General features: G+C 40.3%; 1 protein-coding gene across 4 annotated transcripts in view; it reads left to right on the forward strand.

The window, feature by feature from the left end:
* Nucleotides 1-4,387: 4,387 nt before the first annotated feature.
* Nucleotides 4,388-22,436, forward strand: part of PRUNE2 (prune homolog 2 with BCH domain) — a 137,112-nt gene continuing 119,063 nt past the window's right edge. The window contains exon 1 of one of the 4 annotated variants that reach the window (XM_050329682.1): nt 4,388-4,451. In XM_050329682.1, coding sequence (XP_050185639.1) covers nt 4,416-4,451 — 36 coding nt within the window. In that variant the 5' untranslated portion in view covers nt 4,388-4,415. The remainder of the gene's footprint in view (nt 4,452-22,436) is intronic. The other 3 variants (XM_050329681.1, XM_050329679.1, XM_050329680.1) reach the window with 3 other exon arrangements.

Consider the following 22,436-nt stretch of genomic DNA (forward strand, 5'->3'; position numbering starts at 1 on the left):
TGGTGGATGTGGCAGTCAGGCACACGGTTTTTTGGTGAACAGAGTGGTGTCGGATTAATGGTTGGGACTGATGATTATAGAGGTCTTTTCCAACCTAAATAATTCTATGATTCTATGACCAGTGTAACTGAAACATGCAAAACTGTGCAAAAGCTCCCCATAGGAAGTGAAGATGCTTGGTATAGAAGACTGGGTAACTGGTAACTCAAAGGACATGTCCTGTTGGTAAAACCCATAAGAAAAAAAGCAGTAGCTTTCTTAGGTGTATGCGGACATCATGCAGAGACAGCGAAGGTAAAATAGCTTAAGTGCCAGTATCAATGCCTGTCAATCTGCTGCTACATGTAGCTTCTTTATTTTTTGTTTCTTTGGATGGCTGACTAAAGAATTACTCTTTCAGTAATTTTTCCTTTAAAAGTTTTAAATAATATCCTCTTACAAGTGCAAACAGCTGTGAACTTTTTTCTTATTTTTTTTTGAAATTATTATGTTACATTCTCATTCTATTGGTCAGAAACTGTTTTTATTCTTACAGTGGTAGTACAGCAATTCTTGCAAAGAGAACCCCAGCCTTATGTAACAGGAAAATGATAGTTAATATTCTGTCAAAGTGAATAGATTCTGTCACCACTATGACAGAAAAGCTAAACCACTGGGCAGCTGTATCATGACAGCTTTTCAAATTCCTTGCTAAACTGTAAAGATGAGCTACAGAGTTCAGATCTGAATAATTCCAAGATGTGTAATCTCTGGCTTTGCTTCTCCATCATATGGAATAAAACAATCTCAACCACCCTGCCTGGAGAATAAAAAAATGGATGAGAACCACAGAAACTATGGCATATCACAAAAGTGTGCATTGTTTGGTAGCACATAGTATGTAAGAGGATATAAGGTTTTACTAGGATAGTTTGTATATGATGCAAATCACTTTTCCCTGGATGGCCATAGTGAAGATGAGAGAGGTTTTAGAAGATGCTATAGCATAAGACATTCTCTCTCTTCATCATTCAGTGCATTTCAGCACTTCTTATTGTAGAGTTACTGGGTTTTTTAGGACACAGTAAAAAGACACAGATAAATAATCACGTATTCATACATTCTTGAATAATAACTGAAATTAAAAAATGAACTTTTCCTTTGTTGCTTCAATAGAGCAGCATTCACATCCAAACCATACTATCTTGCAGATGTATGACGTTATTTGTATTTATATTTTCCAAACAGGAGCCCCTGGTGGTCTAGGGGTAAAGGCGCCGCGCCATCACCGCGGAGACCCGGGTTCGATTCCCGGTCAGGGCCACTCCCGGGCAGGTGGGGCTCGTTAGCCCTTAAAGGCAACCCACCTACGTCCTAAGGACCTCGCTGCCACCGTCCAAGCTCGCTTGGCCCCGGCAGATGAACCTTAGGATTAAAGGGTGGGCTCAGTTCCGCGCACACTGTGTCTCACCTAAAAAATCCAATGCGCAGGCTGGAAGGTGGAAAGACCTTCCCCGGATCTTCGCTCGCGAAGACTGGCCATTATTTTCCAAACAACAAAGACATACAAATCAGAGCTCATAGTTCACAGTATAAATCTCTTCAGTGTGTCAAGAGGTATTGCAAAAGTGCTTATAAACAAGCAAAAAAATCAGCTATGCTCAACAAGTCTATTTTTTAATAATTTGATTCTGTGAATGAGATGTGGAGCAAATTCTCACTTTGGGACACATACATGATTCCAACTGACTTCATAAGGAACTACGTTATACACATCAAGTGAAGAATATTGCTTAGGAAGAGCTCCTGGATCACTGTGAATTGCTTTTGCTCAGGTACTTCAGAGAGATGGATAAAAAAATTACTTGGGTCCTGATTCATCTCTAACTTAAGCTTCAGTAAAGTGAAAGTAATTTAGTATCTATAAGCAGGGTAGAAAAGAGGAGAATAATGCTAAGGACTTTCTATTAAATATTAAGTAGATACAAAGACTAGTTATCTGTTCATGGTTTTGCCCAATAGGACGTGAATAATTAATTCCTCAATATCTAACTCATACAATAATTATGGAGGCAAACAAGTTACTTAAAAGTTTCAAAAGCTATCTACTGTTCAGGTTTTCAGAAGCTCAGGTGCACTCTGTTTTGTTTCCAATGCAGCTGTACTGAGGCCATCTCTTGAATTCCAGCATATGGATCACGAAGAGTCCACACAGTTCTATATTCAGTGGAAGACAACTTGCGTAAGGGTAAGGGGACACTATATAAGGGTATATTCATACACAGAGACCTATTAATTGGATGTACAAAGAAGTAATTAGTCAATACACTTTATTTACAGTGTATGCGAGTAAGGGTGCTTATTGGTATGAGGCATAAGAATACAACTTTGCTGCCTACTTAGCAAATTCAGCTTGTTATTCTTCAACTATTTGGTGGCCAGAGTCTACCTTCTGGCTTTTTTTTTTTTTTTTTTTTTTTTTTTAATATGCATGCAGCAAAAATTACCTCCTTGAGCATCAGTTTCCCAAACTTCAGTTTAGTTCATGTAGCAAGCTGGATTTTTTTTCTACTTGTTTTGCAAACTTGACTGAGGTGAAATATAAACTTTACTCCTTTTTCTGGAGATCATATGTTTCTCTTATTCAGCAATACATTTTTAGTAGACCTCAACTCTGTATCTCATATTACATAGCAATCTCTGTATTGTAATACTTCAGTTTCAATTTTAAGTTACAAATATTAGAATGTGTTGTGCAAAACCCATGCTCTTTCAAGAAAGCTGCTTTTCTATAGAACAACCAGGAAACCCAAATTCAGACAGAGTACTAAAACACAACAACACAGTAATGTATTTCAGAAGAAGAAATGTTCCGGTAAATGTAAGAGAATTTTTTTTTTCTTTTTCCTGGAGAACACTGTCCTTTAGAGTACTTTTCTTCATGTAATTTGTTCACTCTAATATTTTAATGAAGATGTACCTTTCAGTTTTAAATGGTTATGATACAAGTTAGAATTCTTTTTTCTGATCCCCAGAACAATTTGGAATAGGAACATATGACTAGGCACAGCAAATTGATCATGACAGGAAACAGAGTAATAGGATCTGCAAGATATCACGAAAGAATCAACAAATCAAATGAGAGTAGATTATGCTCATAAGAAAAAGTTTGTTAATAAGGAAGCAAGAGCTTTTAGCTTTTACAGTAATATCTTCAATGAGCTGTAAAATAATACACAAGAGAGAAAAATCCCAGATCTCACAGCACTGAATTTATTAACAATTAGCCATCACTAGCTCCTCAGTGAGGCACAACTTCACTGGAATAATAAATCTGTACTATCCAGTGTGTGTGTGTGTGTGTGGAAAATCCCACCCCAGTGAATACTGGTGGTGTGAGAACATCAGAGAAGCTGCAAATCCTCCAGTTTATTTTCTGGTCTACTCTACACTCACCACATGACTTTCCATTGACTTATTTAGTCCCAGACTCCAGCTCTTTATTTATCTTTATTTCTCTATAAAGTGGACACTAGCCTAGGAAACTCTTTTGTGAGCTGTTCAACTGAAAATATAAATGAAATGTGACTGTGGGCACTATATTTAGAAATGGTCCTAGGTCTCAGGTAGAGGGTGGTGTTTCTGTAGGCTTGACTGTGAATCTTGGAATTATCACAGAATGGTTTGAGTTGGAAGGGACCCTTAAAAATCATCTAGTTTGAACCTCCCTTCCATGGGCAGGATACCAGAGTGCTCAGAGCCCCATCCAACCTGGCCTTGAACACTTCCAGGTATAAGTCAGGCACAAGTTCCCTGTGCAATGTGTTCCAATGCCTCTCCACTCTCACATTAAAGAGTTTTTTTCCTACTATTTAATCTAAACCTAGTCTTTTTTGATTTGAACCCACTGCTTGGTCCCCTCCAGACCTTGTGCCACCATGCGAAGGGGATCAGTCTCTGACTGATGCCCTCGAGCTTTCCATCGCTGAGTTTTAGAAGATGTGAAATGGAAAACTGAGTCATCGCTGTCCAAGGGCCCCCAGCAGACACCAAGCGCTGCCTGTTGCTTTGAGAACCCAAGGCGGGTCTCGGCACCCTCTGTACTTGGGTCACGAATTTTTGTCACAGAGCAAACTGCTGCTCTCTGGGGCCTGATGCACGCTCAGACCAGGGGTCGCTGGAGGGTGGGGGTCTGGCAGTGCCGGGTACGCGCACGGGGCGCGCTGCCCGTGCCCGCGGGGCTCCGCGCGGCCCCTGCAGCACGGCCTGACGTCACGGCCCGCGGGGCAGGGCGGGGCGCGGCTGCTCCGCAGCGGAGGGCGCGGGAGGCGCGGGGGACGCGGAGCGGGGCGGCAGCGGCGCTGCCTTGCCGTGCCCTGCCGTGCCCTGCCCTGCCCGCGGCCGTCCGCACGGCTGGCCGGCGGCCCTCCGGCGCCATGGAGGAGTTCCTGCAGCGCGCCCAGTCCAAGCTGGTGAGTCACGGCCGGGGCAGCGGGTGCGGAACTTCGCCCGACTTGCGGTAGCTGCGGCCCCGCGGGTGCTCCCCGAAACTTCTGGGAGCGCTCCAGCTGCGCTCTGGTCCCCGTCGGGCGGGTGGTGGGGAGAAGTTGGGGCTAGTGACCTTCGCATCGGCTGGGGTGTGTTTTGGGGATGCGTTTTCTTTTCACACCTTCTCTGTTGTCTGGTTATTGCTGAATAATGCTCTGCTGTACTAGTATACGAACCCAGATCTAGCAGGCATGTAGGGGATGGCAGCATGTCGTTTTGGGATCATTTGGACATTTGTGGAGACTTTCAGATGCATCAAGTTGCGTAGCTGAATGAAGGAATAGTTACATGAGAAGTCACTGACAGTCTGTTCTTTGTGTGGTCTAAATTTCACTAGTAATAGGGCATAAGTGTGCATAAGCAAGACGTAAAATAACTGAGGATAACAGAAAGATCAAGGTCCAGCTTCCTATTTGTGTCTCATCTGCCATAGGTATTCAATACTGTGTTAGGAATCACGGAGATACATAGGTCCTGTTCTCAAAGGACTTGTTGGTCGTGTTGAGCTAAAACTGCAGTGCATTTGTTTTTATTACTTTGCCTGATAATCAAGCCCCAAATAATAAGTGCTCTTTTTCCTTTTGTACACAAACTGGTCTTAGGCCAGCTTGTTTACAATGAGGACGGTTGATTCTCTGCAAAACTCAGTTTTATCGAGTTGTTACCTTTCATGTGTAGCCTGCATTCCCACTAGCTATCCCAACTTGGTGTTCAATTATAGGAGTAATAATGGGTTTGTAAATAAAATCCCATGGTTGCTAGTTTTGTCCTGTATTTTTTGATTCTTGGGACCTATATTCTTACAGGGTTGCCTCCCACCCTTTTGAGGGTTGCTGTAGATAAATAAATGTGAACTTCATTGTTGATAATTAAAAGTATAGACCCTTCCCAGTTTTGTAGACCTGTTATGAGTCTGTGCAGGGTGAGCAATCATAAAAGATGTTCTTTCTCTGACTAACGTGATTCTCTATATGTAATGATTTGTAAAGGATGATTTGTTTTACTGTATTTTTTTTGTCATGCATTGCTGGAAATCAGAGAATTAAATAATTTTTTTCAGAGGACTAGCAGAATAGAAGAGAAAATTAATCCCTTAGTGGCTCCCTTAATATTTAACTGGCAAATACCAAGGGTAGACATGAGGTATGTCTTCCTGGTCACACACCAACGAAGTTGCTATACAATGTAGTTTTAGGAGTTTATAACGTATTTTCCTTATGTTTTTATATACACAGTCTGAACTTTGGTAGCCCTCTTAAAAAATACTGCGTAGTGCAGTTACAAATACTTAGTACGTTTTTACGTCAGCATTTCATATATTTTGAAATTTGAACTGGAGATTTCGTTTTGACAAAATTTCTACTCAAGTACACCATAGGTGGTCTTACCATAGGTGGTCTTACTTAATAGACATTACTTATGCAGTGATAGTGGTTCCCACTAATAAGTACCAAGCATTAAAAACAACTTGATTTTGCCTCTAAAAGCAAGTATTGCATTAATATTTCTGAATAGCTGTTGATAATCAAAAAGGAGTTGTCTAGAAAACTATTAATCTGAAGAGGCCCATGGAGAATGGATGTTAGATAATATTAGATAATACTAATTAGATAATTATTAAATAATCAATTGATTAACTGAACACACCACAAGACCACAGCCCTTTTAATTCCTGCAGTGGGGGTTTTCAAAAGAAGTGCAGAATTTTCTTTGTACCTTCTGAGTCATTGGAGGAAAAGCCATGTTTTGGAGCAGGTCTCCTCTACAGGAGTAGTATTGTGAGGGTAAGTGTCTTTCTGAGTCTGATGTTTTGTTGTATGGTCATGTCAGCTGAGCATGGCTGGGCGAGAAGCATCTGAGCACTGATGTATTCAGTTCAAAACAGATCTATAAATCTTATAGGTTGACTTCAATTTGCTAGTTTAGTTTGTACTACAGTAGCCTGAAAACGATAACCTAAAGTAATTTAGGATTTGCATTTTCTACTACATGAAGGGTTGATGATGTATTTTCCTTCTGGCTTGGTCAAGCCTTTTGTGGGGAATCTTTCTCAGCTGATAAAAGGTGGCCATAGAATGAGTTGAGGGCAAACAACAGGCTATCTTTATTTTGCCGCTAATGGAAGGTAAAGCTGCCCAGGCAAATGGGTTAATGGCTCAAAATGAGCGAGCTGAAGTGTGTTGTGCTACTGCAACTGTATCTGTGGAAGATGCTAAAACCCCTACAGTTGTATCTCAGAGGCCTGATAATGCCAGTCTTACAGTGCTAATATTTCATACCATAGGTAATTTTGTTAGATTAAACTGATAGTAGTGCACTGGCTACATAATTACTTATTCAGCATGAGTAAAGGAAAATTTTCTTTACTCATGAACAATAGCTCCAGAAGAACAATTGCTCTCTCTGTGCAGGAGAACCTCTTACTGCAAGTGCTTCGTCATTCGTTTGGGTCTGGATCCAGCCACGACATTAATCAAGGCTGTTTTTCCACATGGAGCAAATTATAGCCTTGGAGTATGCCACACAAAGTACTTGCACTATTTTTTGTTGTTGTCTAAGACTCTTGTATTATGTACCTTCATTGATTGTTAGAGGAAAATTCTCTGCATATTATTTATTAATAATGAAGTTTCCACTAGACTATTCTTTCTTAAAGAAAAATGAATTCTGTTTTTGTGGCTTGTCCTGTAGTGGTAAAACATCCTCAGCAATCTTCACTAACAAGCTTTAAAATTGGTACATGTAATCCATGTAAAACCAAGGAAGGAAAATGTTACAATGTGAAACATGACAGAATGTAAGAGATGCCGTACTGACATTTTTTGACATTTATGGTTCAGTCCTGCAGGTTTTTCTCCATTTATTTCTTAAGTCTAGTAATAATGTGAGATTAGGTGAGATTACATGAGGCTGCAGGTGCTTCAAAACCAGTGTTTTGTCTTGTCTAGTGGGGGGTTATAAGCTGTATAATACACAGGCCCGCTGAACAAGTGCTGAAAGCTTGGTTCAAAATGTATAGCTGCACTACTATGTTAGCCACAATTAGAACCATCTTCCAGATATTTGGCTATGTTATGTGTTTGGTTTTTTGTGCTTCAATAAAATCCCAGAGGACAGTGTGGGAGATGCCTGCATACGATGCAAGCAGGTGAATGATTTACTGTGCCTGGTGTCAGAGCTCAAGGAAAGAAGTGGAGAGGCTAAGAAGCATTAGGGAGTGAAAGGGAAATGTGGTGGAGTCATACCCTTTAGACCCCAAAAGAAGTCCGGCAGAAGACGGTGAAGCCCTACCTCTCCTGCCATCAGGCAGACAGGGCAAACCAAGTAGGTGGGGGGGGAATGGAAACAGATCCCTGTTCAAAGAGGTAAAAGAATCCCCTCCTGACCCCTATCACCTCCCGCGGTGCCCTTAAAGAACAGGTATGAGGCCCTGGACCCAGAGTCAAGCAGAGGGCAGTCAAGAACAGAATCTGTCTGGAAGGTTTCCCAGTCGCGCCCCATCTACCAGATGGGTTATAACCACAGCTGTAACAAAAAAAAGAAGAGCAGTTGTAGTCGATGACTCCCTTCTGAGGGGAACTGAAGACCTTATGTGCCAACTGGACCCATCCCACAGGGAGGTTTGCTGCCTTCCTGGGGCCCAGGTGAGGGACATTAGTAGGAGACTCCTTGAGCTAATCTGGCCCTCTGATTACTATCCTCTGCTGGTGGTCTAGGCTGGCAGTGATATTAATGAAAGAGGTGCCAGGGTAATTAAAAAGGCATTCAAGGTACTGGGTCAGTTAATTAATGGGACAGGAGCACAGGTGGTGTTCACTTCAGTTCCTGCAGTACCAGGGATGAAGGAGGAAAGGACTAGGAAAGCCCTTCTTACCAATAGGTGGCCAAACGATTATTAACACCATCGGAATTTTGATTTTTTTGACCATGAGGCAAATTCTATGGTACATAGCCTGCTAGAGTCAGATGGGCTTCTTCTGTCTAGCAAGGGCAAAAGGACTCTAGCCCATAAGTTGTCAGGGCTGATCAAGGAGGGCTTTAAACTAGGTTTGGAGGGGGAAGGGTTGAAATCAGGCTCTCCAGAGATGAGCCTACGGGTCGAAAGCCAGAGTTAGAAGTGAAATCAACAGCCCAGCTGAAGTGCACGTACACCAATGCACGCAGTCTGGGTAACAAAGAGGAGGAGCTGGAAGCCATCGTGCAGCAGGAAAGCTGTGATGTAGTTGTCATCACTGAGAAGTGGTGGGATGACTCACATGACTGGAGTGTTGCCATGGGTGGAACTCTTCAGAAGAGACAGACAAGGTAGGAGAGATGGAGAGGGTCTATATGTTAGACTCTGTAGAACTTGCAGTCAGTAACAACAAGGTTGAGTGCCTGTGGATGAGAATAAGGGGGAAGGCCAACAAGGTTGATATCCTGGTGGGAGTCTCTTATAGACCACCCCACTAGGATGATGAGGGTGATGAATTATTCTACAAACAGCTAGTGGATGTTTCAAAATTGCCAGACCTTGTTCTTGTGGGCAACTTGAACCTGCTGGATGTCTGCTGGAAACTCAACATAGCAGAGAAGAGGCAGTCAAGGAGATTCCTAGAGTGTATGGAGGTTAATTTCCTCCTGCAACTGGTAAATGAGCCTATCAGGGATGGGGCCCTGCTAGGCTTGCTAGACCCCCACAGAGAGGGGATGGTGGGAGGTGTGGTGGTCAGAGGCTGTCTGGGGCACCATGAAATAATAGAGTTTTCACTACTCAGGGACGCAAAGAGGGCCCTCAATAAAACTTTTGCCCTGGACTTCCGGAGGGCAGATTTCGACCTACTCCGAAGACTGGTTCAGAGGGTACCTTGAGAAACAGCCCTTGAAAACAAAGGGGTCCAGGAGGGATGGACATGCTTCAAGAAGGAAGTCTTGAATGCACAGGAGCAGGCTGTTCCAGTGTACCGAAAGGCAAACCAGCAGGGAAGATGGCCAGCCTGGCTGAACAGGGAGATTTTGAAGGAAATTAGGGTAAAAAAGAGAACTTACTGACTATGGAAAAAAGGACTGGCTACTCATGAAGAGTTTAGGGATACAGTTAGGTCTTGTAGAAAGAAAATTAGAGAGACAAAGGCACAATTTGAACTCAATCTAGCTGCTTCTCTTAGGGATAACAAGGAGTGTTTCTACAAATAGATCAATAGCAAAAGGAGGGGCAAGGAAAACCTCCCTTCTTTGTTGGTCATGGAGAGGAACATAGTCACCAAAGATGAGGAAAAAGCTGAGGTACTTAACACTTTTTTTGCCTCAGTTTTCAACAGTAATACAGGTTGTCCTCAGGACAACTGTCCTCCGGACCTGGTAGACAGAGACAGGAAGCCAAATAGCCCCCCTGTAATCCAGGAGGGAACAGGGACCTGCTGAGCCACTTGGATCCTCACAAGTCTATGGGACCAGATGGGATCCACCCAAGGGTGATGAGGGAGATGGCGGAAGAGCTCACCAAGCCGTTCTCCATCATTTACCAGCAGTTCTGGCTCATTGGGGAGGTCTCAGATGATTGGAAGCTGGCGAATGTCATGCTAATCCACAAAAAGGGCTGCAAGGAGGACCCAGGAAACTCCAGGCCTGTCAGCCTGACCTCAGTGCCTGGCAAGGTTATGGAGCAGATCATCCTGAGTGCAATCACACAGCACCTATAGGATGGACAAGGGATCCGACCCAGCCAGGGTGGGTTTAGGAAGGGCAGGCCCTGTTTGACCAACCTGATCTCCTTTTATGACCAGGTGACCCACCTGGTGGATGAGGGGAAGGCTGTGGGTGTGTCTGTCTGGACTTCAACAAAGCCTTTGACACTGTCTCCCATAATATACTCCTGGAAAAGCTGGCAGCCCACGGCTTGGACAGGGGCACTCTGTGCTGGGTTAGGAACTGGCTGGATGGCCGGGCCCAGAGAGTGCTGGTGAACGGGGCTGCATCCAGCTGGGGTCCGGTCACCAGTGGTGTCCCCCAGGGATCAGTGCTGGGCCCAGTCCTGTTTAACATCTTTACTGATGATTTAGATGAGGGGATTGAATCCACCATTAGTAAATTTGCAGATGACACCAAGAGAGGGGGGAGTGTCAATCAGCTGGAAGGCAGGAGGGCTCTGCAGAGGGACCTGGATAGGCTGGAGGGTTGGGCTGATTCCAGTGGAATGAGGTTCAACAAGGCCAAGTGCCGGGTCCTGCACTTTGGCCACCACAACCCCCTGCAGCGCTACAGGCTGGGCACAGAGTGGCTGGAGAGCAGCCAGGCAGAAAGGGACCTGGGAGTTTGGATCAACAGGAAGCTGAATATGAGCCAGCAGTGGCCAAGAAGGCCAATGGCATCCTGGCCTGGATCAGGAATGGTGTGTCCAGCAGGAGCAGGGAAGTGATCCTTCCCCTGTACTCAGCACTGGTGAGGCCACCCCTGGAGTGCTGTGTCCAGCTCTGGGCCCCTCAGTTCAGGAAGGATATTGAGGTGCTGGAGCAGGTCCAGAGTAGAGCAATGAGGCTGGTGAAGGGACTGGAGCACAGGTCCTATGGGGAGAGGCTGAGGGAGCTGGGGTTGTTTATCCTGGACAAGAGGAGGCTCAGGGGAGACCTCATCACTCTCTACAACTCCCTGAAAGGAGGTTGTAGCCAGGTGGGGGTCAGTCTCTTCTTCCAGGCAACCAGCAGTAGGACAAGAGGGCACGGGGCTTAAACTGTACCAGGGCAGGTTTAGGTTGGTATTAGGAAGAAATTTTTTATGGAGAGAGTAATCAGGCATTGGAATGGGCTGCCCAGAAAGGTGGTGGATTCACTATCCCTGGAGGTTTTTTTAAGGTGAGACTGGATGTGGCACTTAGTGCCATGGTCTAGTAACCATGTTGGTTCAAGGGTTAAACTTGATCTCGGAGGTCCTTTCCAACCTAGTTGATTCTATGATTCTATGATTTGCAGTTTTGTCATGTGCTCTGTGTGAGTGGGCCAGTATCCCTGTTTGTTTGCTTTAAATTGCCTGACAATTTTAATGTCTTCCACAATTCTTCTACCTGAATGATTAGTTTTTCTTCATTTCCTTTCTAGTTTAATATTACCCTACCCTCCTTGTCTTCTCTGACATTTCCAACCTAAGGTTTTCTATTGCTCCTTACGCTTACATGAGCGTAATTCTATCACTCTGCTCATCCTTGTGGGCTCTCTCTGAAGATTTTATAATTCTGTTAACCCTTTGAAAGTCGGGGAACCAGAACTGCCTGTCAGATTTAAGTAATGACTGCATAAGGGCCTGGCAGTAGTATAACAACGTATCATTTTTTTTCCATGTTCTTAAGAGTTCTAGCTATCGTACTTACTTTGTTTTACTGTCAGAAAGCAATTTTCTAATGCCTTTGGAGTATCATGTAAAATGAATACAAAATGTTTTCTCTGCTTAGTTCCCATTTTGAAGCTCATTTGACCAGTGTACAGTACCTCAATACAGTTAAAAAAGGGAGGTGTGTTGTTTTCTGACATTTTCCCTAGTCTATGCTGCTTTACCCTGATTTCTGTTTACTATTTTATTACCTAGTTCCTCAGTGTTGTAAGTCCTTTCTGCAGTTCTTGTAGCCAGTTTTAGATTCGACTCTCCTAAATAATCTGGTATTGTCTGCAGCTTTTTTCACCTCATTATTTGCCTGCCTCTCCTACTGGAAGTGATATCTTAGCACATATCCTTGTGGAGAATCCTTCATTATTATTTTTTCTACATTGTAAAAGCTAGCCATTTGTTCCTGTCCTTTTTTCCTTAATTCTGTACTGTGTCAGGAGCGGATTACACCCCTTTTTTCTTTAGTAATTTAGTTTCTTTACTGGCCTCTAGACTTCTTAATAGTATTTTTGAAGACCTAAATACAATGCATTGGCTTGCTTGTCCTTCTCTACAAGTTTGTTGAATTACTCAAGAACTTTAATGAACTCTAAACAATTTTGTACAAAAATGTCATAATTCTCAAACACTGGTTGTGTTTTCCCCAGTGTGTTATGTTACTGGTCTCTCCAGATTATACTCTTTCATGTGCAGCTAAGCTCTCAAGTTGGAGAAGAGTGACTGATCAGTCAATACATAATTTTGTATAATTTTTTAGTAAAACAAATCAAATATTTAAGGCTTCAGTGGTGTAACTTTGGAATGATTATCAGACTGATAATCTAATAGAGAACTAAACATTCAGAAATTATTTCTTCAGTAATTCTCTGTTGTGGAATACAGTGTACTGCAGGAGGTAGTTTGGTATTTTTCAAGTAATCTCATCTTCTTCAGGCTGTTGCAGTGAAGTTTAGTGACTGTGAGAAGTTAAATCAGGGGAATCTCTGAAGAAAGTAGGTGAAGGAATAAAAAAAAATAAATTCAAAATTCCCCCTGAGAGATACTGAGACCAAGGGCTGCCAGACTGTGCTTTTTCCCTGGCTTTAGGTCTGTGCTTAATGGAGAACCTAATGCTTCATATACTGGCTTCAGGGAAGTCAGAAAGAACAGAATGAACCCTGGGAAAGGCTTAATGTGCAGATAATACTGATCCACATATTGCAGCAAACTGCTTCAAACTAGTAATTGGAAGATGGTCCTCCTCCTGCAGAGAATAGCAGATTAGGTGGGGAAATGATCTTTCTAAATGCTGTGTCATCTTTAGTAGTTAACAGCATTTGGAAAAAAGAACCCAGACTTCCTAAAACTCAAGTTCTTTTAATCCCTTGCTGATGTAAGAAAAGAAACTATAATTCTAGGCCAGTGTTAAACCTGACAGGATAACACACTGGACAAATGGGGAGTTAAGCCCCTAGACAGAGAAATACTGTACTGTGTGACTGGACATTTTTCCAAATTGAGGGAGAGACCCTTGACCAGGGAGATACCCTCAGGAATACTTCCAAGGCATTGCTTTGATAGATACGAAAAATGAATGTTGTGTTTTTTTCTGAGGCAAAGAAGTTCAAAGAACAGTTAGTGATGACAGCATGACACGAGTAGATTTGTGTGACCATAGTTTAAGAACAAGACAAGTCACATAGATAATTATTTATATTGCCTTTTATTTTCCTATGTGGAGTTTTCTTATCAATGTTAGGCAGTGGTTGCTTTGAAAATAATGTTTGATTTAGCTGGAATAAAGTTGTGGCTTAATGGGAAGTGAGTGACGTTACAGAAGCAAAGCAGAAGTTATTTTCCAGAAATTGCTAAACCCTCCAAGCCAAGGAATAAAAAAGCTTTCAAGCACTAAGACAAGGAATTAAGTCTTACCCTCTCATGTATCTTCTTTGCATTAATCCAGCAGCACACGGGGGACTTGACTCCACTTAGCAGGGCACTTACAGTATGTGCAGAAATAAAGAGTATGAGTAATGATATTGATTTCAGTTGGAAAACTCACATGTGTAAGTTGTACATACACCTAGAAATGTTGCAGAATCAGAGTCTTAGAGCTGATTAACCTTTTGTTAATGAAATCTGCCAGAAGAAATCATGCAGTATGAACTGTGGAGTCAGCATTCATTAGTAATGTGGAAAAAAAGTGTAAACATTGCACAAATATAATTTTGAGGTAAATATATAAACAAAGAATACTTGTGAAACGTGCTGAGCAGTTAGACTAATATTATAGGTCTTACAGAGTTGAGTGAAATGATTAGAAAAATTTTTTGTGAAATTCTGTTGAAGATTAATGCCAAATATACGTTCAATATGTGGAAGAAAAACAGAACATGAAGTAGGAAGAAGGAGATAGATGCAAGTGCTAATTTAATGCAAATAAGACATGCATGTACGGTGTAAGATGTCTTAAAAATGCAATTTGGGGATACAAATTTCATATCCCATAGCAAGACAGTAATAGACCTTCCTAAGTTTATACACACACGCACATCTTTATTAGGGAATGTTATGACCTGTGGACTTTCTCTGTCTGTTTTTCATCATTATTACACAGTTTAAAGTGCAATACTTTAGTCTCCTATAGGTACCATATAACCATAAGTATTTCTTAATTGGAGGAAGAATTCAGGGAATCATAGCAAAATCCTTTAAAGAATTGACTTCCAAGGAAATAAAAATGAACTGAACATAAAACTTGATTAAATTAATGCTGCACTGAGACATGAGAGCAATCTGGATCTATAGGGTTACTAGAAGCAATGCAAAGAAAGGAAAGAATCATTCACTCATGTACATAGGTATAAATAAATAATTGCAAAACAATTAATGAAGAATATGTTTCCTGAAAATGGGGTCTTTAGCTAGGAAGGCAGTTTCCCAAGGAAGGAAAGGAAACCTCTTCATATAAGGAAACCAAAATAAAACCTGTATTGGATTAACATATGTAAAACTACTTTAAAAAGCAACCTGTAGTTGTAAGGAAAATATTTAATAACCTTAAGGATTTAATGACCTCATACAGTTCCATTAAAGCCATACAGACTACAAACATGTAGCACAAGCTGAGAATTAAAATGCTTTCCCCCCAAGTATTTTCATAGTTTTGGAGAACAGAAATAGCATTTTTTAAGCAATAACCTACATGCCTTAGAATCATATAGTCATCGAGTCATAGAATCAGGTGGATTGGAAAGGACCTCTGAGATCATCAAGCCTATACAGCTACATTAAAGTCTACGAAAAGCTAAAAATCCTAAAAATTCAAAGGCATCATGGCAAAGGGCAGTTTTGAGTAGGAGTAACAGAAAAAGGAAGATACTGAGGTTTGGAAACATCTTTGAGTATAGGGACAAGTCAGAGGAAATGAGATGATCTGATTACTTACTCCATTTCTCTGCTATTGACTGGCTGGAGATAAAAGTTAGCATTTCATTATTGAACAGGAAATGATAGATTAAGCAGGGAAAGGTTTGAAAATGTTTTGAAATGTCGTTTAGGCATTGTCTTTCACATGTTGGATCAAGAAGATCTTGAAGAGAGAGGTCTGTATGGGCAGAGACAATATGGCAGAGTCAGAGCCACAGGCTAGGGCGAGGCTTCCCACATCATGGTTGTTGTGGAAGCTACCACATTAACTTTTGGTGAAGCTAAATAATGTTTATGTGATTAAAACATAACATCAGGTTATAATAGACAGAGTGTTAGCTCTGAGGTGAGAGTAGATGGGAAAGGTTGATCAGCTAAACAAGCCTTCAGGACTTTGGAGTAGGCAAGATGTGTGTGTCTAAACTGAATGTGATACCAAGATTACGGGCTGGATCTGCATGTAGGATAGTTTTGTTAATCCCTATGTATCTGTTATGTATGCTCCTGTGAGAGAGAGAGGCGTAATAAAAGGAGAGGGAGTAAAACCTCAGCTTTAGACATACTGAATTGGATTGTAATAAAGTGTTTATGCTGGGGTGGTGTGGAATAGATGTGGGATTTTACTGGGGAAAGGGCAGGACTGGAACAGCATGGAAGTCCCATTTACCAGCCTGGAGCCCTGAGGGAGATGAGGCTTAGAGTTTAACTGACTTCATAACATTCCTGTTATATTCTTTTTGTCCAAAGGGAGCATGTTGCCATCAACAGTAAAACCAATCACAGTCTTCAAGAAGTGGAAAGATACCACTTGTTCTAATGAGATGCAAATAGATTGCAGCACAGTAAGGACAGAAGACGTACAGTGAAAAGGTTAGGAACATTTCAGAAAATGATGATGTCTGGATGACGTCAGATAGTTCTCCTTCCTTGTTTACTTTATCATTTGACAGTAACTGAATAATGTATAGTAGACCTAATAGACCTAATGCACTGGCCAAGTGCCATCTTGCACAGTCATAACCTGCTTCAGTACATTGCCCTCTAGCTTGAATTTATTAGTCTTAAGCCTCCTTATTAAAAGTTCTGTCTAGAGCACAGTGAGATTTTGCAGTGTACCTGAAATGATTTATCCCTTTTGTCCTGTTTAAGAAATTTTGATTTTGCTGTACTTTGATAGCAATAATTGTGTGCGTGTCTGTTAGTAATTGGCACAGTTTAGATTTCGATTTAATCTTCTGTGTGGAAGTGACTCTGTATACAGTCTCTGATGCTAAATAACTAAATTAGCTGCTAAAGCAGCCTTTGACTGAGTGACACACCATCAGGCTGCAGTGACATTTTCCTTAATGGTTAATCTTATTGTGCTGCACTGTGATACAGAGCATAAGAATTATCATTCTTAATAAATACTTTTTTACACTTGTACAAATAGTGATTAAAAAATCCTCATCAAAGATGAATTGTTAGAGAAGAAGAAAATTCTGATTTGTTTCTTCAGCTACTACCATACTTTTAAAACTCGTGGAAATATGTTAAAACTTAGAATCTGGAGTGCTGACAGAGAGAGGCATATACTGCTTGGTGATCCTTGTATACTGTTCTGCAGTCAGCGGGATAAGTGGAAAGAAGGAAACTTCCCTTTTGATGAGAAGCAGTATTGCTCCATTTGTAATTTGACTTTTTCTGAAGCAGTGATAAATGGTAAACTTTTAAATACTTAGAGGGACAGTCCTAAATATAGACAGTTGGCAAATAATCAGTTGATTGATTCTACAGCCATTCTTTGACTTAATAAAGGATTTAACATTCAGTCAAAGTTATTTGCAGACCTGGTTATGTAACAGCCGAGTCAGATGCAGTGCAGTGATAGTTTAACTTGCTGGAAAAGTTAACTACTATTTTTTGATAATGCCTGTATGCAGTCTGCATAAATTTTACATATGTTTACTTAGTTTAAATCTACTTTAGCTGTATCCTGGGCGGTCACGTTACTTAGAACAAGTAGCGTTATGGTGGCGTATCGTGTCTGTAAGAGGATGCTTAGGTCTATATGAAATCATGGAAGTGTTACCCTGCCAGGTTCCTGCATGTTTTTTTAATACATATGTGAATAGCCTTATAAGGTTAAAACACCACATTGATTTTAAGGAAAATTTTTAAGACCTTGAGGGTAAGGCTTTCAAGGAATGTCTGAGGTCATTTGATTTTGCTCAGCTTGGGAGAAGGCTGAGGGGAGATCTCGAGGGGGCAGTGGAAGGGGAGCTGATGATCTCTCTCTGGTGAGCAGTGATAGGACATAAGGAAATGGAACAAATCTACATCAGAGGAAGTTCAGATTGGGTGTTAGAAAAGGTTCTTCGCTGGGAGAGAGAGTGATCAGTCACTGGAACAGGCTCCTCAGGGAAATGGTCACAGCATCAAGCCTGTCAGGGTTCAAGGAGATTCTGCATGATGCTCTGAGGTTTAGTGTTAGCTGAGTCCTACAAGGATCAGGGATCTGGCCTTGATGATCTCTATGAATACCCTGCAATTTGAGATGTTCAAGGATTCTATGATTCTGTAAAATATGAAGAGCTTTTAATTCTTCCTTTGAAACAAAAAAAAGTATGGTAAACAATTTTCCTCAAGCTTTTCTACAAAATCTAAAATGGATCTGTTTTCTATGGTATCATTGTTTGACATGCTCTTGCATGTTTTTTCATTGTCAATTTCATTGTCATTTTAAAGGAAGGACAGGATAAACTCTATTCCCCCTGAGATCTCAGCAGAATACACAGCTGCTGTAGACAGAACAGGTGACTGGATGTCACCGACATTGTACACAACTACAGCTGAAAGACCATTTATCTTCACAGTAAAAAGATTTAGACCTCACAATAGACTGTTACGACAGTCCTGAGAAGCTAAGGAGTGGCATGTTTTCTAATTTAAATATGCCTGTGTTTTTTTTGTTTGTTTGTTTTTGTTTTTTGTGTGTGTGTTTGGTGTGTGGTGGTTTTTTTTGTTTGTTTGTGTTTTTGGTTTTGTTTGTTTTGTTTTTGTTTTGTTTTTTCCCTTTGGAAGAGTAACCCTACACTGCGAATATCTAAGAAGTACCCAATTTTTGTGATAATTTGATGTGCGTTAGACAGAAGAGCATGTTGTCTGCACTGGTAGTTAGAAACCACTTCTGTAATAAGAAAAATGAACAGAAGTCTGTAGGAATAGCTAACATGCAGGGCAAGGGAATTTTCTTGCACTTTCTTCATCTTTACAGAAATACATAGGTACTTGCAAGCCCTATTCTATTCCTGTGCATTAACACTGAGAACTATTTTGAACAAGATTATGGTATGACACATTTAATTTATTAATAGCTTGCTGGAAAACATAGAACCTTATTTGACATGATTGCTGAGTAAGACAGTGTCTAGGCCAGGGACTGAGTATCATACACACACACACACAAACCCTCGCCCCTCAAGAAACAAAACTTAACCAAATAAAAAACCCCCTACCAAACCAAACAAGCAAAACCCTAGTAAAAATATCTCACAAAAAGAAGAACCAACCAACCAAAAAAAAACCCCAACAAATCAAAATCTCAAAAAAGAGAAAAGTGAAAATAGAATGATAATATTTACTGAATGCAGAAGTGTCCTGTTTAGTTCTAGGTTCTGTCAAAAGTTTAAATAAACTTGCAAGCTTGACTTGAGTCTTGAAAACTTCTGTTTTCTCTACAGTTACATTATTTGTCTGCAGTGTTTAGTTACCATTGTTAGAGAGATAATAATTTCAGTGGCCCAGCTTTACATAATTCCAAGTGTTTCTGAGGGACTTTAATTAACATGAATCAACATGCATAAAATTTAAAATAACTCAAACTCTCTGAGCTTTAGTAACTATGTCTTTTTCCTCATAAGCCCTTATACAAACACCTGTATAAATTTGATAGTTGTATGGGAGGCCAGAGAGCAGTATAAATCAAGGGAATCAAATGTTGACCAAAAATTGTGAGGTGTTTCCAGTCACCAGAGAGATGGGGTTTTCCCCTCCCTATCCTCTATGGTGCTCAGTGATCCTGTATGGTTGCTAAATTGTCTGTGGGAAGAAAGTTTTTTTCTCTTTTTTCCGAAGAAGGCCGTGTTAAGCCACAGTGTTATTTCTATTTTTGACAGAATGGTCTGTCATCCAGCACCTAATACTAAAGCTGTCTAGTCTCTTTTTCTTAAAACACATCTCTTGGAAGTGCATCTTTTGAAGTGTTCTAGAAGGAGAGAATCAACAGGTCTGATTTTAGCTCCTTATCATCTACTCTTTGATTAAAAATCCTTGAATTGGACTTACCATCAGTGGGAAGAAAAAGGAAGACACAGAACATAAGTGCAATATGATTTTTTAAGCTTATGATAATCTGTAAGATAAATGTACTCAGTAAGTCAGGTATGATACCTATTTTGTCCCTGTCCTCAGACCCCCATAGCTGCTATGCCAGAAAACCAGCAGAAGGGTGAGAGCAGAGTTCTAGTTAGGCAGTACAGGTAGTGAGGGGATTGGAGCAATGATACAAAGGACTAACCATATAACCTTTGAGGTGGGGATGGAAACCAAGATCCCTCTCTATACACAACTTCTATGTGGAGTGTTAATCCCTAAGCAGGTATTCCTCATCTTTAAAGTCTTAGAAACTTACACAGAAGTAGTTCTCTCATTTGATGTTATTAAATAGGAGGATAGTCTGAATATAGCTGGCATACTTACATGAATAGGTACATGTACACACCAACTTCCAGCATGTAAAGTGGTCAAAGTTCATACCTGTGGGCACTTCTGTATCCGTAATTTAAGACTCTTTTCATGGTAAAACTGTGCTGCATAGAGGTAACTGTAACTTCATTCTATCACAGACATTTAAATTTAATTTCTTCGTAAAAATGTATAAATCCTCAAAAACATAAAATGTAGAAGTATTTTTAAAAAGTGAAAGACATTTAGGAGTGAAAACTAAAGTCAAACTTTTGGTAATTTAGTGATGGGATCTTGGGTACATTATAATTTGTATAGTAAAGCTTGAAATAAGGGCAAGGTAACTTATACTAAGGTAAGTAAGTAGCATTAGTAAAGCTCAACACTGTGTGGCAAAACCAAAGATATTTTGGAGGAAATAGGTAAGAAGGAAATATATAAGGCGTAAAACGGCACTTTTGTGTCTGGGAACAATAATACTTTATATCTGGGAAAATACCATACTGCTATGTTTGCTTAGGACAGAATTGCTGAAATGTCCCTTTTCCCCCTTCCCATTCCTTTTCCTCTCAGACTGTTTATGCTGTGACTCTGCTAGTTTAATTTTTGGGTAGTGTCACGCTATTGGTATGAGCCAAGGCTGATGATGGATGAAGGAAGTGCTTAGACAGTGGTAGTATCTGTCTCCTGTGTCCTGCTACTCGTAAAGTATTCAGCCTTCCAGAATGGATGGCAAATTTTTCCGAGGTGTTACATATTAATGAAAAATTATTTTTATTTAAATATTTTTATTACATTCTGTGAATGTTGGTTTTTATGGCAAAGCATTCCTGAAAAGAGAATTCCTTCATGATGAGCAGTTAAATGTAGATTTCATGTGTTATGAACTTTCCCCACGTTGAGCATTTTTAAATGGCTCTTAAAGTTGAGTTTTCTCTTATTGCTAAGTACAGTTATCACTTTATATCACATTACTTGATTTCACAGACTAATTGTCAGCAGAGTAAGAACTGCAGATTTTCTTGCTAATGTTATCTTAAGCATGTTGGTCAGCCCAAATGCTTCACAATATACCCTTCATAACAAAACAACTAGTTTAAGTCATGCTTTTTGTTAAAATATATATATGTTCCTATCTGTATATCTTATAGATTGGTTTTAAAGAAAAAAATTAAATAAAATTTAAACTTTCTGTTTTCATCCTAATTGTGACACTAACAAGCATAATTATTAACATCCCTGTTCTCCAAATTGATGGAAACCATTACAATGTATTTGTAAGGCTGGTCTTTAAATCACAGGAATGCAATATTCATGTGATTTTAGCAAGTGTACATGGATCTTCTCTGACAGGCATCACACTCTATTTTTATAAGTAGATCTCATTCTCAAAATTTGCTTCTCATATATTGCTGTGTATAATAGGTGACTCAAATCACAGAGCCTCTGTGGGTTTGTATAAATTTAAACATCTAACTAATATGTTTGAGTAATCATGTAGTGGAAAATCTCAAATCTCTCTTTAAGTCACTATGTTTTTTTTAAGACATCATGTGCTTTTTTTTATTCAGGAGTGGCAAGTATATGTTGGTGCTTAGACATACAAACTCTATCTATAGCTAGGGATTAAATGTTCAAATATGACTGTGTATAATTATGTTGCCATTACACCATATTCTCTTTGACTGATCCTAAGAAAAATTATTGTTCTACTTAGCTGCTAAAAGAAAGGAAAGAATTACGCTGTGTTTATTTTTAACAGACTTTCCTAATTCCATTAGTGCTGAACAGATACCCTTTCAACAGCAGTACAAGGCCAGTACATGCTTCCCGTATAAGGGAAAGAAAACCACACAGTGTTTTCCTTTTGTTCTTTCAGTGATAAATGCTTATATTACACAAAATGCTGTGTAGTGGTCCTTTGACCTGCTGAGATTTATGCAATTAACTAAGCAGAAATAGTAAGCTAAAGAAATACCATATTGAGAACAGAGAATGACCTTACACTGAAAAGCCATGAAATCAAAGTTTCTAATGTTACCACTGTTCCTGTGGTAACAGGTGTTAATCTGGATTCTTGTCAGTATCTCCAAGGGCAGTGAATCCCTTTAACAACTTGAACTTCTTGAGAATACAGAGAAATTGCAGCTCTTGTGTTGCAGGATTCTCGTAATTGGAGACACAGGAATTGTCTTATGGCATATAATGTATGTCCCCGTGGCAGAGTAAGTTGTGTCGCTAGTTGCCAAGGTAGGGTTGAATTACAATTCTAGATGCCCTATCAGTGTTCTCAGACTTTGCCAGTAGGAAAGTGTGGGTCTGGCTGCTGTGATCAGCCTTCTACATTAGATGTTTTGGCTTGTATGTCCTTTTTATTTACTTGGGTTTGGGGATTTTTCTTGGTGGTTTTTGTTGTTGTG

The sequence above is a fragment of the Myiozetetes cayanensis genome, unplaced genomic scaffold, assembly GCF_022539395.1.
Source record: "Myiozetetes cayanensis isolate MyiCay16 unplaced genomic scaffold, myiCay2020 scf4, whole genome shotgun sequence".
Taxonomy (NCBI): domain Eukaryota; kingdom Metazoa; phylum Chordata; class Aves; order Passeriformes; family Tyrannidae; genus Myiozetetes; species Myiozetetes cayanensis.